General features: G+C 39.8%; 3 protein-coding genes across 4 annotated transcripts; 1 reads left to right on the top strand and 2 right to left on the bottom strand.

Annotated features, from left to right (window-relative positions):
- Positions 1 to 765: 765 nt before the first annotated feature.
- Positions 766 to 5,070, bottom strand: LOC144665256 (cholesterol 24-hydroxylase-like). Its single transcript, XM_078526466.1, has 4 exons — positions 4,230 to 5,070; positions 3,490 to 3,823; positions 2,430 to 2,502; positions 766 to 2,099 (listed from the first exon to the last, which is right to left on the bottom strand). Exons 1-4 carry the CDS (start codon positions 4,830 to 4,832, stop codon positions 1,601 to 1,603), a joined length of 1,509 nt encoding a protein of 502 aa, XP_078382592.1. The 5' UTR covers positions 4,833 to 5,070; the 3' UTR covers positions 766 to 1,600.
- An 878-nt stretch (positions 5,071 to 5,948) lies between these two features.
- On the bottom strand, positions 5,949 to 13,396 carry LOC144665222 (uncharacterized). Of its 2 annotated transcripts, XM_078526414.1 has the most exons (5): positions 13,255 to 13,396; positions 13,073 to 13,125; positions 10,306 to 11,922; positions 8,003 to 8,235; positions 5,949 to 7,536 (listed from the first exon to the last, which is right to left on the bottom strand). In XM_078526414.1, exons 3-5 carry the CDS (start codon positions 11,847 to 11,849, stop codon positions 7,136 to 7,138), a joined length of 2,178 nt encoding a protein of 725 aa, XP_078382540.1. In that variant the 5' UTR covers positions 11,850 to 11,922; positions 13,073 to 13,125; positions 13,255 to 13,396; the 3' UTR covers positions 5,949 to 7,135. The 2 variants fall into 2 exon arrangements, with proteins under 2 accessions (XP_078382540.1, XP_078382541.1); XM_078526415.1 differs by lacking the exon at positions 13,073 to 13,125 and having other exon boundaries at positions 13,255 to 13,381.
- A 94-nt stretch (positions 13,397 to 13,490) lies between these two features.
- On the top strand, positions 13,491 to 17,154 carry LOC144665423 (UPF0728 protein v1g117062-like). The gene is made up of 3 exons (XM_078526682.1): positions 13,491 to 13,656; positions 16,268 to 16,387; positions 16,797 to 17,154. The coding sequence occupies exons 1-3, from the start codon at positions 13,566 to 13,568 to the stop codon at positions 16,859 to 16,861; spliced, it is 276 nt and encodes a 91-aa protein (XP_078382808.1). The 5' UTR covers positions 13,491 to 13,565; the 3' UTR covers positions 16,862 to 17,154.
- Positions 17,155 to 18,194: the final 1,040 nt, after the last annotated feature.

Here is an 18,194-nt window from a genome sequence, read left to right as displayed (position 1 = left end):
GGACAATTTCCAGGTCTTAGCCAGTGGACGATGTGACTTACAGTGTAAAATAAAAGAAACATTGTTAATACGGGACTTAAAACCCACCCTCAATGGCAACGTGGGCAGTGAAAAGCTGCGGCTTTATTAGCTCTCACCTATTGTTATCACTGTTGTTTATTTATCATTTAGCTCGTTACCAGTACCTCGCTTTGTATTTTTAAGTTTTAAAATCTTTCGCTTTTTGTAACCGTCACTTCTGAAGATGCGTGCTGTAGCATGCGAAACGTCAAGTAAATTTTAGATTCTTTTTTCAGACCATGCGTAGTCCACGTGTTATGTTTGTTGCCGCTGTTTGTATTTTATTCCTGGTGAAACCATTTGCTTACTTATGGATGCTCCGCTTTCGCGCGCCTTCGGCGCGCGCGGGAGCTCCGCTGTGAATTTTTACACGATAAAAACGATAAATGGCGAAACAGTGACCCCTAATGCTTGCTTCTCTTAGCTAGCTCCTTAGCCCTACCACTTTAAATTGATCTCCGCGGTCCCTGATGCTGAATGATCCGAAAGTCTAAGCATGTTCTGAACTTCTCTGGAAGTCTTCGGTCTAGAAATTGCAAAAAGTTGCTCGAAAGGGAAAAGGTTGCTCGGAAGATGAAAAGTTGCTCAAAAGTTGCCGTGCACAATCGGGACAGGCTTAATTAAGCCCCTGGCGGCCTTATTTGACTTATTTCTTTTTAAGAACTTATCATGGGCTTATTGCAAATCATATAGCAGTAAAAGAAATAATGTAGACCCTTCATGTTTTAATGATGTATGGTAACACTTTTTACAGAATAGCAACAATAACAAGTAAATGTGACGGACGAGTACCTTTACTACGCCTTTCAGTAACACTCGAATTCTGATAAAGTCAATGTGCCGTGAATCATCTAAGCCGATCCTTTCAGGAAACAAAAGTTCACTTCAACCAGTTCAGAAAGTCACCTCTGTCGGTTGTGATTGGTAGATTTTAATCCATTTTGTTTGTTTCTGATTTTCAATGTTCGTTGCTGTCTCCATAATTATGATTGACGGCAGCGAAAAACGCAATCGTTAGTTGGGTTTCGAACTTCAGAGTTCGCGTGTTGTGAAAAGCGAGGTAACTGCGTAAAGTCGCCTTGTTTAATTAATCCTTCTTCATTTTTCATGACTTACCATCTAAAACTATCATTGATAACCAAATAAATAAAAGATTCACCGAAACCAACGCCTTGAAAAGAAAATTCCGGCTCAGTGAGTTAAACGCTTTTTCGAAGTCTATAGCGGTCATGATACGAAAACTTGTCTATTAACTTGAAATTGCAAGAGAGGTGTGGTTGTTAAAGATTTTTTTTACTCTTTTCAGTTTCTTGAATCTGCTATGTCTAACTGATTATTAGGGTTGTTGGTCTGCTTGTCTGCAAATCCGCAAACATGCGGGTCTCCAAAATCTTGTTTCAAAAACCCTTCTAAAATGAAATACCAAATTTCCAAAATCTTGTTAGTGGAATTCGAATTCTTACAAAAAAAATCATGAAAAGAACGTTGCTACCTCCAAAATATGTCCATACCCTTAAACATGATAAATTACCTTAATTTGTTACTTCCTAGGAGTTATAGTGCAGATTACACCATCTCGGGGCTTTAATGTTAAAGCTTCCTCTACTTGGGCAGTTTGTCCAGGAAGCAATTCAAATTTGAACTGCCGTAGGACTCTTGCCATCAAAACTTTGGCCTCAAACTGAGCTAATGTCTTTCCTATGCAAGTTCTGGGTCCAAGTGAAAAAGGAAAATACTTGGACTGTGAGATATTCTCTTTTTGGCCAGGAGAAAATCGACCTGGATCAAACACATCAGGGTTCTCCCAGAATTTAGTAGATTTATGGATTGTATAACAAGGCACGGTTATGCAAGTTTTTGCTGGGATTTTGTAGCCTCCAAAATTTTCTTCCTTCTGCACGATGCGTTGGGTGAAACCAACTGGGGGGTGGATTCTTAGACTCTCCTTCAACGTCTGGTCAAGGTACTGAAGTTTGCCAAGATCTTCGTATTCCACGTTATGGCGACAGCCAAGGACTTCTTCTATCTCTTCCAAGATCCTGGTGAAAAAAGACATCATAATGAATAGCCGGTATATTACATACATGTAGAGGTTGAATAAATATTGAAAATTTAAATACTGATGGATCTACTATTCCACATGCTATCAAATATGCCATTTCCGAGTTACCCTTTTCCCTTTGTTGCAAAACGATTCTACGTGCGAACAAAACCATTCATATGTGAATGAGTTTTACCTACAGGTCCATTTTCATGCAAATCAAATCCATTTTTATTTGACTGGTTTCGCACGTAGACTCGTTTTGAAACAGAGGCAAAGGGTGACTCGGAAATGGCCTATTGATAAAAACTTAAATTTTGACAAATACCTTTCTTCGATCTCGGGATGTCTCAGAATCTCATAAAGAGTAAATGACAGTTGATTTGACGTAGTCTCTTGTCCTGGCAAGCAAGGTATTTAATGGTTAGTGCTGGACTGAGAGTTTTGAAGTAAATAATTTTGTATACTGGTATGTAGGTAAAGAGATTTAATGGTAACAACAAAGCCTGTTTAATGTCAAAGGGGATTAAACTCATCAACTATTAACATTTTAATTTTTAGAGGGTTTGATGGCAGCCCAGTAGTTAAGCGTACTGGACTTAACAGGATCATCGTGTAGTGTTCTTGGGCAAGATACTTAACTCTCACAGTGCCTCTCTCCACCCAGGTGTAGAAATGGGTTTTTATCCCAAAATTTAAAACAAGTTGGAAAAATAACTTCCAGTTGAACAAGACTGATTTTTCGCAAGAAATAACTTATGAAAAATGTTCAAAACACGTTTTCAGGTGAGGGCTTCTAGGCTTCAAAATTTCTGGGGGTATGCCCCAGACCCCCCTAGCAAGATCTTGCCTCGTCTATGCTAAAAGTCTGGCTATGGCCCTGCTGTGATGGACTAGAACCCCATCTGGTGTGTAATGGTGTGACTGCAATTTAGCCACATTATGTATGTAATTTATTCATGCTATGTACTCACAGTGTAATAATTATCATGTATGGATATAGTGCATAGTGGTCAGAGTATGTAACAGACTTGGAAGGTTGACATTAAAGTGCTTGACATTAAATTAGAAATTATAGATTAAGAATAGTATATGTATATTGAAATTATAGAAGAAATAATACTGAGTCTCATATATAGCTAGTTGATTCATACCACAGAAAACAGAGATAAGTTCCCACCCAGGCTCAAACACAGACATAGCTTATAATTTCTGAAAACGCTATTGACACCTTATGGGCTTTTTTGTATCATTTTCTTATTATAACAGATTTGTGACTTTAACATCAAAGGACATACAAATTCCTCATTTCCCAACATGTTTGCCCTGATTAAGACAAGTGAGGTATACCAAGATCAACAAAAAAATTCTTTGCAAGTGTTACATACCTGCAATAAAAATGGTCAGGAAGTTATCCACCATGCTCTCCATATCGACATCAGTATTTTCCTTTGCTTCATTAAGAATGTGTTCCAAAATATCCTTGGGAGTTTCTTCACCATTCCTCAAAGCCAAGCATCGCTCTTCAATGACTTTTGTAGCAAACCTCCGGAGAAATTTTATAGCATTGATGACGGAATTTTGAAATGGAAACATGGAAACATCGAACTTCCAAAATGGATTAAAAGCACTCGCTTGGATTCCTTGAAGCATTTTTGACACTGCACTAGGAAACTCTGAGTCTGGGTTTGCTATTGTGCCAAGATTGATGCTGTAGCCAACCTGAAATGAGAAAATTTTAATTAAATACTGCAAACTTGGGAGACATGGTGTCCTAATGGCTAATGAACTGGACTCCAGATTGAGTGGTCCACATTCAAGCCATGGCCGGGGTTACTGTATTGTGTTCTTGGTGCCCTTCGTGCCAGTTGACATAATGGACAGTGGGTCAAACAGACACCCCCAGCCTCAAACCCCTGAGCAGAGAGCCTTTTTGTCTAGGGCCATAAGACTGGGCCATAATTTTCAACAACCTGTAATATTCTTGATTTTTTTTTATTCAATAGCTTTGATTGATTGATTGATTTTTTTTTTGCTTGACAGAAATGTCACTGGTGTAATAGTGAAAATTAGCAATAGTCTACCATTGGAAGGATGCCTGCAGATATGTTCAAATGCTAATTATTACCTTGCCAATAATATCAAGGGTAACTCTTGCAAATTCATCAGCCATCCTCACAGGGGTTTTTCCATCAGCTAACTGATCAAGTTTTTCCAGGAACTCATCACCAACTGAATTAAAGGAATCCATCAGGTTCATCAAATACTTCCTGTGAAATGCTGGGTTCAACATGGCTCGCTTCCGACGCCAAATTTCATGATCGATTTCTGTCAATATCCCCTTCCCGGTGCCTCGCTGGCCGAACACGAAGCTAATCAGTGAATAAAGGCGATAGGCTTTTGGTAAACTTAAAGTGACTAGGGCCTTCTTTGCTGTGTCTGGATCCGACAGAATAACCACTGGAATATGATAAATCCATGTAATGTAGACCGAGCCGTACTCCTGATGCCATTTAAACCAAATATCACTCATGCCTCTGCCTAGAACTCGTTTCCTCTCCTTTCGAACGAAAGGAACATTCCCAGTAAAGAAGCCATCCCTCGCTGGGCCGGGGATGTGTCGGTAACGCCAGTGTTGATAGAAAACGTACAAGCTAAACGAAACGAACGCAAGTGCGAGAAGGGAAGCTATAAAGATCAGAATGGCAAGGATCAAACTTGTTAGAGCCATTTTTGTTCGCTCCACATAAGCTTAATTTGGTATGCGGAAAAATAAACCTTGCGTAAAATCACATGACAAGAACGATAGGAACACTGAACTAGCTCTGGGATTCGATGCGAAAGCACATCTATCAAATGAAGCTTCCTGTCAGCTCCTACTATAAGTTTCCTGGAAGACTGCAACGCAAACAGACACCATTAATTTATCAAAACTCTGATCGTGACGAAGTTGCTTGCTGGGCCGCCATGTTTCTTTATTTTGGTGTCCAGGCTCTCTCGTTCTCAACCTCGCAACCTCTCGTCCCCAGGGCTATCTCCCGCTGTGCGTATGCATGGCGAGAAGCCGACGGCTGACTGGACACAAATCGGAACGACGCCAGTAAATTGACTGATACACGTATATTCTGTCGGCAAGTGTTAGAAATTAACTTTTCTTCAATTACCGTAAATTACTGTGAAATTTAGAAAGACACTGAGAAGGCACTGGTCTTAGACAACCAAAAAACGTTTGTGGGGCACAGCCCAGAACCAGGACATGGGAGATTGGGGTGGGGTCAGGGGGAAGGTGGAACAGGCTATGTACCAAGAGCTGCCCGTCCCTCTCAGTTGACGGCTCTGGGGACACATGATCTGACTGGCTAGATGTTACCAACCATTTTGTAAGATAGTTTGAAGCAGTTGATTTGACTGGCTAGATTTAATTTCTTTTGTTAAAATATATCAAGTGAAATCATGTGTCACCAGAGCTACCTTTCCTCGTACAAAGGCCCAGCCAGAAGAGGGACAGACAGCTCTGGGGACGAGAACGGCTGCGTACACTGGTGATCATCACCTACAGGTGTCTGCAGAAGGCAGCCTGTGCTCAGAGATTTGAGATTCAACCCCATAAATTCCATACTTTAAGTGTGTTTTTTTTTGTTTAAAAGTGCTGAAATGTTGTCTCGTTTTGGAAACGTTTCGGGAATAACTCCTTTATCAGTTGCAAAGTTCAAATTGAAACCATTGCCCAACCGTTTCAGTTTGAACTTTGCGACTGATGAAGGGGTTATTCCTGAAACGTTTTGCAAAACAAGACATTTCAGCACTTTTTAACAAAAAAACACTTTATAGTAAATGAACAAAGTGCTACAGAGCAACAATTTATTTAATTATTTCCAGACCATAAATTCCATACCTGATGACATACCTCATCAGAGAATTGTGTAGTGTATCTAATTGGTTGAAATTGTGCATAAAAATTCAAGACCAAGTCAGAATCACTTCATGGATCTCTACAGAATTGTAACATCAGTGAGGAATTCTTCAGATTGAATTTCGGATGTAGATCTAGAGTGGGTGATACAATGAGTTTACAAAAAATAATTCTGGCAAAACAGACCACTAAGGGGAATTTATTCATTGACATAATGAATTTATGATTAATTACAAAATTTTATTAATTCAAAATAAGTTTAATAGTATTAAAGATAAAAATTCAACTTCTCTTATTACACCAACAAAACTGATGGCAACAAGTCTTAAAAGTTTATGGCAAAACAAATACCGTTTAATTTCGATAATATTAATTCCCCTCCCTCCCCCTTAAAAAAAGCCCACCTGAGAAAAAAAAGCCCCAAAAATCTACCACACAAGAGACCTATGTTTCACATCAAATGTATGTGTAGATTGTTAGCATGTATTATTCTTATGTGCTGCTAAAGATTTTCAAAGGGCTAATTATAACTGCCAGCTCTTGAACAAAAATCAGTGCAGAGCTATTCAACTTTCTCTCAATGAAGCATGTAATCTTATAAGACAATCTTGGCTACCCTCATTGTTTACGTGATCTCGCATTTAGAATCTACCCAATAAAAACAAACAAACAAACAAACAACAGAAAGACATTTCATCATTGCTAAAAATAGCATGCAAACTATATAGTTATCATACCACGTTTGAGAGGAAACTTACTTCATACATCTGTACAAAGCATTCCACTTAACAGTTTTGGATTAACCTGAAGGAATAACTCACAGTAATAATATTATGTTTATCTTAATTACAAGTACTTATTTCTACTGGGTCCAGACTATTACAACCCATACAAAAATTTAAGTGACCTCCTAAAAATTTTTTAAATTGTTATTCAAAATGCAAAGACGGCAAATGCATACATTGCCCTCAAGTGTTCCCTACACAATGTTGTAAACTTGTGTTTTTTTTACCTGCACTAAAATAGGGTGAAACTTTTCAACATTGAGAAAAGGGCAAATTAATGCAGTGATAAAAGGCTGGAAACACTACAATAAACTCAAGCTACAACTAAATCGACAATTACTGTCTTAGTGTATAAGTGATGAGGTACGCTGGATACGCCATGTCAAGTTTATAGAGAATGTAAACCGTACATCCATTTGTGACACCATTGACACTGTCATAGCGAATGTTAGATGCTGTCTTTAGGGGAGGCATTTTTATACCTCTGTTAGGGGGTAGAGAAATGCTGTCTCCTGTAAGAACATGGGCCAGAAATAGTTGGAACTGTTTTGTTCGTTGATCACGATACACAAATCCCTGATGACAATATGCGGCCTCTGAAGCAAAATAAGTGCCGCGCCCCCACATGCCATCTGCAGAATAGCGCATGTCAAATCCATCTTCACCTGTCCAGATGACATCAGGATTTTTCTGCCTGGTACCATGGAATAACTCTTTTTCATTGATACATGTTGGACCTGTGCAGGAGAAAAATTATAAATATTATGGTCGAAACTCAAAATAACATGAAATTGATGGTCCACCAAAATGTGGTTGTATTAACAGGGTGATTGTATTAAAGAGATTTTTCGAGAAGAAAAACAAATGACTCAACATTTCTTGGACAAAAATATGACAACAAGAAGATAATTTTTGGTCCTATAAATGGGTTTAGCTTGCAATATTAAACCGCTACTTTGAAACTTATGGTTGAGCTTGATCAGAATTTAAGATTGCCATTTTCAAAACCTGCAGCAATCTTAAATAAAATTCCCTGACTTTTCTGACTTAACAAAAAGTATTGAATTTTACTAGCCTCCCTGACGAAGGGAAAAGCGTATTACCTCCCCTGGATGGGATGCTTGTAACTGCAGCTTGCCTCCCCCCCCCCCCCCACCCCATATTGTCAGCTCAACTCAACAATAATTATAAATTAAAACTAACCATTTTTGTCCTTCAACAAATGCCGCTGTATTGCATATTTCCTGTAAAGCCACTTGTTCTGAACTCGCTGTATGTCAACAACCACGGCTGCCCTCAAACTTCTTTTCAAGCTTCGCTGAACATGATCCCACTCTGCAGAGCCTGGACGCACACTTATCAGCTCTGCATTGCCACTCTGTTGTTGCCAGTCATTTGGTACTAAAAGAGCTTCTTGTGGAATTAGGCTTTTTCCACTACACACAAGGGATAAGAAGCATAAAAAAATTAAAAATGTGATATGAGGTACTACTCTACAATTCAGCCAATATGCAGGTCTGCAAGCTAATAAGTCTGGAGACTTTTAAGTATGCAGGTCTACAGAACTGCAATTCTGCAGCTCTCCAAGTGTGCAAAAAATACGCAAACATGGAGGCATGCAAGTCATCAAGTCTGCAGTTCTGCAAATGTGTGAATATACAGGTCTGCAAAAATATGCAAGTATGCAGGGTCTCAAGTCTTTATAATTATCTGCATGCAATATACCGTAAAGTTCCGTGTATAAGCCGCACCCGTAGATAAGCCGCACCCCCGATTTGGAAGCTCAAATTTTGGAAAAAAAATATACAGACCATAAAGTTTGAAGTTCAAGTGAAGTTCTATTGGTAAACAATCAAGGGTACACAAGCACAGTTTCGAGACACTGGCACGGTGGTTGTTGCAATGTTTAATATAAATTAAGTCTTACGAAAGCTAAATTTCACTTGTCATACCTCCTTTTTAGTTTGAGTTCACAATATCTTAAACTTGGATGCTCTCTTGATATCATTTTTTCGAGATTATCACTTCTAAACACTCCTGAAACACTTGTAATTCGTTCGAATCGTTCGCGAATGATGAGTGCTTAGTAACCAAGCTCTGAATTGTAGAGAGGAGTCTGGGCATTAAAAACAAACATGGCGGCATTTCCTTCGGAAGAAACCACGTTTTTATTTCAAGATTCTTGGAAACTGTTACCCGCAACAGGATAAAAACTTCATGCAGAATAAGATTTGGAAAACTGCAGAATACCCCGCCACATCGAGCCCTTTACTGAAAAGCGGTGGCTACGCGGTACGCGGTACGCAGTGAGAAATAAATACAAGACTGGAAGTTTTCTTTTTCGCTGGCTACGCGGTACGCGGTACGCAGTGAGAAATAAATACAAGACTGGAAGTTATCTTTTTCGCTGGCTACGCGGTACGCGGTACGCAGTGAGAAATAAATACAAGACTGGAAGTTAGCTTTTTCGCTGGCTACGCGGTACGCGGTACGCAGTGTTTAATGAATGCAAGAGTTTAAGTTGTCTTTGTTGCTGGCTTAGCGTTCTTTTTTCGACGAGGTATATTCACGTGAAGTGTGCTTGTTCCGGCACATGGATTAAAGAACGAGGTATATTCATGTGTCAATTCATGTGTTTCTCGCTGCGCACCGCGTACGGCGTAGCCAGCACATAACATGCAATGCCATTTTGAATTTATTTTATTTTTATACTTTAACTTTTATTAATTAGTTTCTGCGTACCGCGTAGCCGGCTACGTGGAATTTAGTTCAAGTGGCAGGGTATTCTGCAGTTAAGCCTACTTATGTTGTTAATCCAGCAGATGTATTTGCTGTGAAGGTCAATAAAAAACCGAAGCGGTCGGCCATTTGCCTTGTGAGTATTTGCGTTTATCTTGGTGCCTTCTCGCACGTAGCGGAAAGACATGATTCGAAGTGACTGGCAGGCTTCACTGCAAACAGCTTTGCAGAGGAACTAAAAGGTAGTGAACAACAACAAAGTTTTCAGGTTGTTATATGTTTATTCAATGACGTCTTGAGAAGTTTTTTATGAATATTAATTAGGCCTTTGAGAACTCCAACCAGAGATGTTTCCGTAGATAAGCCGCACCCCCGATTTTTGACTTGAAATTAGAGGAAAAAGGTGCGGCTTATACACGGAACTTTACGGTAATTAATTTTGCAAGTCTGCAAATCAGAGGGTTTGCAAATTTGGAAAGTCTTGTGAGAATCCACCGTGCGTAAATAAATTAAATATTTAAACTATAAAATAAGATAAATTATAAATTAAATTAAATTAAATTGAATGGGTGCCTGGAATAAGGCCCCAAGTGACTTCTGATAAATTGCTAGATTCCTCTTCCAATTTGCCCTGTGTAAGCTTGTAAATCAAAGGGAGAATTTTACATTAGATCATTAAGGCCTTATTTCAAGCACCCCTTCAATTTTAACTTGCCCTGAGGCAATTCTCAGACAATGGACATTTACAAATAATCAAGCTGCCTTACCCAATTTCTTTTCTTTCATCGCTACCACCAGGAACTCTGAAGATCATCATTTTCTGACCACTTTCACAAACCATTTGCATTGCGCTAAAATCAACTGTGAACCGTTTGGCTGAGCCAGGCAACTTAACAACCTTGACATATGCATTGTTGCCAGGACCATTAGGGTCACAGCTATTGAATTCTTTCTCCAGAGCATTGCATTCTGAATCAGTAAATGGAACAAGCTTTCCACCTTCAGATTCCCAGAACCAAATTACAGATGGCACAACCTTCTTTTTCGTGTTTTGTTCTTGAGTGGCTGTATTATTTCCCAGCTCTTTCCCGACCAGGGCAACCCGGTTAGGTTTATCTGCGTGTTTGTCCAACAGTGAACTGATGTATGTGGGGTCCGCATCTGGGAATACCTTCTTTAAAATCTCCAGATCACTCAGGGCTGCTGCACCAGATGAACCCTCGCTATCTTCAAGATTAGATGGTGTTTCTTCTTCAGTTTGTTCGAGTTCAGCAGATCCTGGATGTTCAAGTGAATTAACTGTTGCAGGACTTTCTGTTGCTTTCTCCTCGGATGTTGACGGACCTATACTTGTACAAGGCCTGGGTGAGCTGTCATTGCTCCCATTAATATCTGTTGTAGCGGCTGCTATAACAGCTCTTATAGAGGTTAGGTTAATCAACATTTTTTTACCAGGTGATAGGCTAGTTTTGGACTGATCCTTATTTACTGGTGTCTGGACATTACTTGCGCCAGTTTTGCCATCAACATCAATTCTGACAATTTGTAGCTTTTTAGGCTTGTTCATGGAGGGATGGAGAACTCCTCCCTTGTGCCGTATACAGATACCATTACGTTGCTTGGGTGAAGTTACTTCTGATTTAGATTGCTCAGTGCGACAAAAGGACTGTTTTGGAGAGCTTTCTACACTTTTGACAAAAACTATTTCATCGTCATCTTTGTCAACACTGGATGCTAGTTCACCCGTAAAATGCTCAGATGATCTAGAAGGGCCAGGTTCACTTTTGTCAGGGTTGCTAGATGATGGCTCTTCCTTCTTAACGGAGTGTGATCCAAAAGATGTCAATGTTTCACTTTTGTTACTGTCAAGTTTGTCTATTTTCCCCAAAACGGTGGGCAAACTTGAACATCCAGATTCATTTATGCAAATATCAACTTTCTGCAGTTTACTTGGAGATGTAGCCACAGTTTCACTTTGATCCTCGTCATGTAAACTGTCTTCACTAGTCACTGTGTCTGTCTTGCGTTTCAAACCATGCTGTTGCTGTGATGAATTCTGCCCAGAATTCAAGTCCGGTGTACCCTCGCCTTCTAAAAGCATGCCAACAACTATTGACATGCAGTTTGGGTTGTCATGGAAACTCTCCAAGTAATTCCTCAGTACAGCAACATCATGTGCTGGGAACATTTCAGACAAAGTGGCAAGGTTTTCTTCAAATCTGATATCAGATAATGCATAGGAAGATGTGTTGTTCATTTCACTTGCAGCACTAAAACTACCCATTGAGTCACAAGGATTTGGCTGTTGCATCTTAAATACAATCTCTCAGACTTCACCCAAAAGGATTCTGTGTTTCAAGTACATAAAAGACTTCATTTATCACCTGGGGAAAAATTATTTTCAAGATGAATCATTGTCACTAGAGAAAATACTACTTTGGCCTGCAAATTAATAACACACGACCAATGAAGTACACAAAATACCCATACTTTCAGGGCTCGAGACTAATGGTAGCCAACTAGCCAAAGGCTAGTAGAAATGCAGTTTTGGCTAGTAGGTTTTGGACTTTCACTAGCCAAAATGGCTAGTGAAAATTTCAGGCATAAGTGCAAAGAAACTGCATTACATTGTTAATTATAAAAATCGTCTCTGAGAGAATAGAACTAACAAGTAAACTGGTGACGTAATAAAAGAATCATTAGTATTTGACACAACGCGCATGTTATGGATATCCGAGGGTATGTAACTGCGGATAGAAGCTGAAAGAGCTAGGTAAAAAAAAAAAACACGACAAATACTTCCGATAAAGACGAACACCTGATGAAGTTGTGTGTACGCGTCTAGATGGTTTGAGATTGTTTGTATAATTTAAATGTTAAAATATGTCCCCTTCCCCCCCCACTCCCCCCCCCTCCCATGGTAAAAGAAAACAAAAAAACAAAACTACCGGTATACTTGAAAATTCTGGCTAGTAGAAAATCAGTTTTGGCTAGTGGAATCAAAGCTGTCACTAGCCACTTGGCTAGTTAGCAAAATAGTTAGTCTGGAGCCCTGACTTTAGCCTGTGAATTTGAACACTTCTCGAACACTTCTCTTCTTGAACACTTCAGACCCAAGAGGGTTTGACGAGGAGGTTCTTCCTGTCCTTTGAAAAAACCCCTTGGGCTGGAAGCAATGAGAGGCAGCTTTATTCACAGGTTAAAGCACCTTGAGCCATTTACACCTCTAAGAGGTTGAAATTGCTTCTTTCAACTAGTCAGTTCCTGGACAGACCAAGCTAACTCTGGTCACTATTGAAACCGGACCATCAAAGATTTCAAAATGCACTACTGACAAATTGGGTTAAAACTGTATCAAAACCTATAAATGCGCTTTTTTGTGGTTGATAAGTCTCCAGCTAAGGCATTGCCAAATTAAATTTATTAGCTTAGAATATAAACAATTCTTGATTTGCAACCACAGGAGGCCATGTTGGTGGACAAAACAATGATTTTTTTTTTCGCATAATTTGCATGATAAAAGAGTTAAGTTACCAGAGGAGGAAACGCTTTGTTCTTGACCATCAGTATGGCTGCTGTGACGTTAGCTGCAAACCAGCAATAGAAAACCATGAGAAAACAAAGGCGAAATTCGACAGTAAAGTTCGCAGCTGTCGACTGGTTTTGATGATTTCCGCATCGAACTCTGTTTAAAATGAGCAGTTATGCGTACTTACCGTGTGTAATGCAGCTTTTGCGACACCCGAAGAGCTGCAAGAATATCTTATTTGTCCTTTCTTTGTAGGTCAAGATATGTTGTTTTATAGTCCGTAGTAATCAAATGCAAAACAGATCCATTCAAAATCAATTCTTCTCCAAAATGGCGCGAAAATTAACTCCACGCGCTAACTAAGGAGCTTTTTCATTGGTCAACTGTGAACCAATCAGAAACTACGATATTTTGTTGTCTCTAGGGGCAGTCTGGGAAATCAAAGATGGCGGCTTCGTTGCTAACATAAACAAGTTGTCATTTCTCTTGGCCGGAAAAATGGTAAAACATAAAGTGACGGTGAAGTTTGGCCCTTATATGTCTTGTGGAATAGTAGAACATCGTACTGCACGACTGGAAGGACTTCAAGGTAACTATATACCTTTTTACCAACTGATCGTACTTATTCAGTAGGCTTTGTACATGCATAATAGAGCTTACATGAAAAGTTTAGCGATGCAAGTTAACTATTATTTTGAATGATCTAGCTATGAATATAATATATACAGCAAATACCGTAAAATCCCGGTTTTAAGCCCTGGGCTTATACAACTTCGTAAGGAGTTTTGGGTGAGCTTATAACAGGAGGGGCTTATATCCGGGAGGGCTTATATTAAAGTGGAATACAAAAAACGTTTCGAAACGAGCCACGGGAGTGTTGATCGAAATACGTTTTTAGGTTAAAAACACATAATAAAGCAATATTTAGCCCTGTTCAGTACCGTCATTCAGCAGAGGGGGGCTTATATCCGGGGGGCTTATAACCGGATGTATTTTTTTGTTTCAAGGTAGATGGGCCTATAACTGGGGGAGCTTATAAGCGGGGGGGGGGGGGGGGGGGGGGGGGTTATAACCGGAATTTTACGGTATGTGACACCAGAAGACTTCAGGCCTGAAAATGTCTGAATTATTTTAAATCCAGACATGACATGACAGACAGGTCATGGAAATACTATTAACCCTTTAACCGGCAATCGTACATATGTGTACGAAAAACACCAGCAGTGATTGAAAAAACTCTAGCTTTTACATATCTTGGCACATGATATCAATGACTGCTTTTTATGGCAAAGTGATAATTTTCATAGCTTTAAAAGCCAACTAACTGACTACAACTCTTGATTTCTGTTGCATATGGTTGTTTGTTCAGCAGCAAATTTGAAAATGCCCGTTTTCTACGTAACAGGACAACAACAAAAAACACACATCTTTGCCTCCATTTTTTTAATGAAAAAATAATTCTGACTTCAAAAATATACATTTGCAGCAAACTTCAACCCTATTCCCTTCCGTTCACCAAGGAAATTTCCCATCAATCATTCAGCAGACTCAGCAATTACTATTCCATTAGAGCTATGCTTGCAAACCTGTAATTTCCTCGTTGCTGACCGAAAGGGATGCTTGGGAAAAACAGTCATGGCGGCGGCATGAAAGGCTTCCTACCTTTATTCCATATATTTTTTATAAGTGTCGAGCCACCCAATCCTGCCGGCAAAATGTTGCACCGATTGCATAATTCTTTGGAAGTCAGAACTCGTCCAAAATGCCTTGGCAGGTCTTGGAATCCACCCACAGAACGGCCAGAGAGACAACTTTACCCATGGACCGCCATCTTTCGATTCGAATATTTCTGGCGTTCCAATCAAGACAAAATCATCTCTCACCTCTGGTTTCTTTCAGATGCTGGCCTCTACCCACCAATCTAGCTTAATGATGCCATGGGGGCGCAGTGGGAGGCGCGGTGGCCTAATGGTTAGCGCGCTCGACTCCGAGTCGAACGGCCCGGGTTCGTGGCCTGGCCGGGGTGCTGCGTTGTGTTCTTGGGCAAGACACTTTACTCTCACAGTGCCTCTCTCCACCCAGGTGTATAAATGGGTACCGGCGAATTTACTGCTGGGGGGTAACCCTGCGATGGACTAGCATCCCATCCAGGGGGGAGTAGCAATACTCCTAGTCGCTTAATGCTACGGAAACCGGGATAAGCTCCGGCTGTATGGGCCTCATGGCTCGGAGACAGACTTTTTTTTTTTACCTGGGGGCTTCTGCAGTGAAAAATGACTCGAAAAATCACTTATAAACACAAAACGAGCCAAATCCAAGCCCAACAGCTCGCCTACGAACGAAGCAACTGCCGACTACTGACGTCACAATACAAATCTGAGCCCTCTGTGTTTCGAAACAGCACACATTTTTACTTGAACTTCTTATATGCAATCACGAAGTTCTACAGAATGTATAAGCCCAAAAAAACCCTTAAGAAAGTCACAGAAATCTGCCGGTTAAAGGGTTAAAATAGCTTTTCCATGCATGTCATGATTTTATTTTGATGATATTAAAGTGAACTTAGCAATTTAGAGCCCAACAGCCAGATCATGTAATATTTCACTCTTGTTTAATAACAGTAAGCTGTTTTTAAGTCTGTTTAAGGTCATTTGAAAGATTGCAGTGGAAAATTCCCTTTTGTATCCACAACCCCCTACCCATAGACAAATCAGAATCCTCCCCCCCCCCCCCAAGGATGTACATGTAGCTAAGAAAACACTAAACTGGCTCATTACCAAGCCCAGCTGGTTTTTCTGGCCATGGCAGCTTTAAAAGTTTACCTACTAGTTTGCCGGATTTAAGGTCTCTTTCAGCCAGTAATAAAAATAAGCCGGCAGCCGACCCTTAACAACATCCCTGCCCCCCCCCCCCCCCCCAACGAAAAAAGATTAAAGGCTGATGTGATACACGCCCAACGTTTTTCTTATCCCCGTCACAAAAATATCTTCTTTCAAACCCATTAAAAATATTTAAGCAATCAAAAGATGCTGACAGAGCAACCCCTCGGAAATGACTTTCTGAAACTCCCTTTAGAAAATCTCATCTATGGAGGTGAGGTGGGGTAGTAATGGCCCAGTGTTTTGGATTTCCTTGTTCTCTCCTGGTGTTTGGAAGTGACTGTTGTTCAGACATGTCAGTTGTAAAATTATTTTCTGCAGCGCTTTTGAGGAGTGAGGGTCACACAGTAGAATTTACAAAAACTCCAGACAGAGATGATGTGGAATTGGTGGTCCATGGAGAAATAATTTATCACTGCAAAATTCAGGACCTGCAATATGGTAAGTTAGCTCAAAAACATTTACCAGTGGCTGAAATAATTAAATTACTGACATTTGCGTTACTGAAAAACGTCATAAAGATTTTGTGACGTCAAAACTTAATTTCAACAAATCCATGCTACAGATTTTGCTTTTAAGTGCACTCAACCCGGGGTGTTGATTTCAACGGAGAAAAATGTAAGCTGTGTGAGTTTTCAGGGTTTTCGTGTTCTTGTCACGTGACTCACCAATTATGGTCATGACTACTGAAAGTGAAGGCAACCTCCAATATAGCAAACATGGCCACAAACTAAACCAAGGAAACTAAGGGAGCCCAAGATATGATGGTTAGAAACCATCCATAGTAACCATTATGTAGTTAAGGGTCTCCCCCTTAATATCATTTGTTTTTGTTTTTCTTTCATTTTAGGAGGTGATGGCAAACTTGATCCAATATGTAAAGAAGCTCTTGTAGCTGTCAACAAAGCCTATTGATGACTACTATAAACTAGTATTAAAAAATAAAGACAGTATTGTACAGCATTTTCTCCAACCTTTACGAGTTGGCAAATTTTGAGACTATTTGTAAAAAAAAAAACTTTTTTTATGTCAGAGTAAAAGTTGTTGTAAATAATTATTAACAAGGGCTCCAAACAGGGCTACACATTCAGCATTGCTTTACTGCTATCCATAGGGGAAGGGATCATTTAAAGTTTCAACTTGCAAGTATGTTTGTACAAAAAAAAACTTCCTTGAGTTCTTGTAAATAAAAGTAAACACAACTCATATGACTTAATCTGCTAGTGATAATCGCCGTGAAAACCAAACCGCGAGTGAGAACGATGTCCAACGTCGTTGTGGCGTGTCTAGCGGCTACAGATACGATGGTGGGGCTGATTGTCCAATCTTTGCGGACCCCAGTAGCGATATTCATCATTCAAGGCGACACATCAAGTGACTCATGTGTTCTTCAGACAACAGTAAGAAATGTGGCACGGTTTTTGTGCGGATCATCGCTCATTCACTTGGTTTTAATGAGTGGAGAACGTTATTTAGCTATTTTTTATTGTTAGCTATATTTTTCATTCTAGCAGTTATTTCAAAAGTCCCGTTAAATGTTTCTTTTATAATTTATTTCGTTGTAGGCTTTCTCCCAATTCTCAATTCGTTAATTAATCCAATCATTTATGCTGCAAGAATAAGGCGATTTCCTGTAGCGGTCCTTGAAATTTTGTTGAGAAAAAGCTACACACAAGCGGAACAGATCGAGATGCGCGTTTTTGGATCACCAAATGCTGTGGGCATTGTTCAAATAGGACAGGAACGAAATGTCAACCAGCAGGAAGAGGGACAAGGAAACGTTATCCCCAATAACGAAGTAGATGTGATCCCAAACCTCGAGACATGATTGTCAAATACAGTAGATTAAAGCTTATTTTCACTCCAGATCCAGCAGAACCTGCCAGTTTGAGGCTTGAAATGTACAGGTTGGGTCTGTTCGGAAAAAAAAAGCCATACGTGAATTCAGCCTAATGTTCACTCCAGATCCAAAAGAATCGAATAAGAAAGAACTACGTAAGGCACTAGGGACAATGACAATTTTAAGCCCTTTTGTTAAAATACAACCACGTAGATTAAAGTTTATTTTTTCCTCCAGATCCAGCAAAACCTGCCAGTTTGAGACTTGAAATAAAAAGTGTGCGGCTTTTTGGAAAAAATTGCCACCACGTGGATTTAGCCTAATGTTCACTTTAGGTCCAAAAGAATCGAATAAGAAATTGCTACATGAGCACTAAAAAGGACGATTTTGGGTCCTTTTGTTGAAATA

The sequence above is a fragment of the Oculina patagonica genome, chromosome 9 (assembly GCF_052425735.1).
Source record: "Oculina patagonica isolate OP01 chromosome 9, crgOcupat, whole genome shotgun sequence".
Classification (NCBI taxonomy): domain Eukaryota; kingdom Metazoa; phylum Cnidaria; class Anthozoa; order Scleractinia; family Oculinidae; genus Oculina; species Oculina patagonica.
This window is presented reverse-complemented; position numbering and strand designations above follow the sequence as displayed.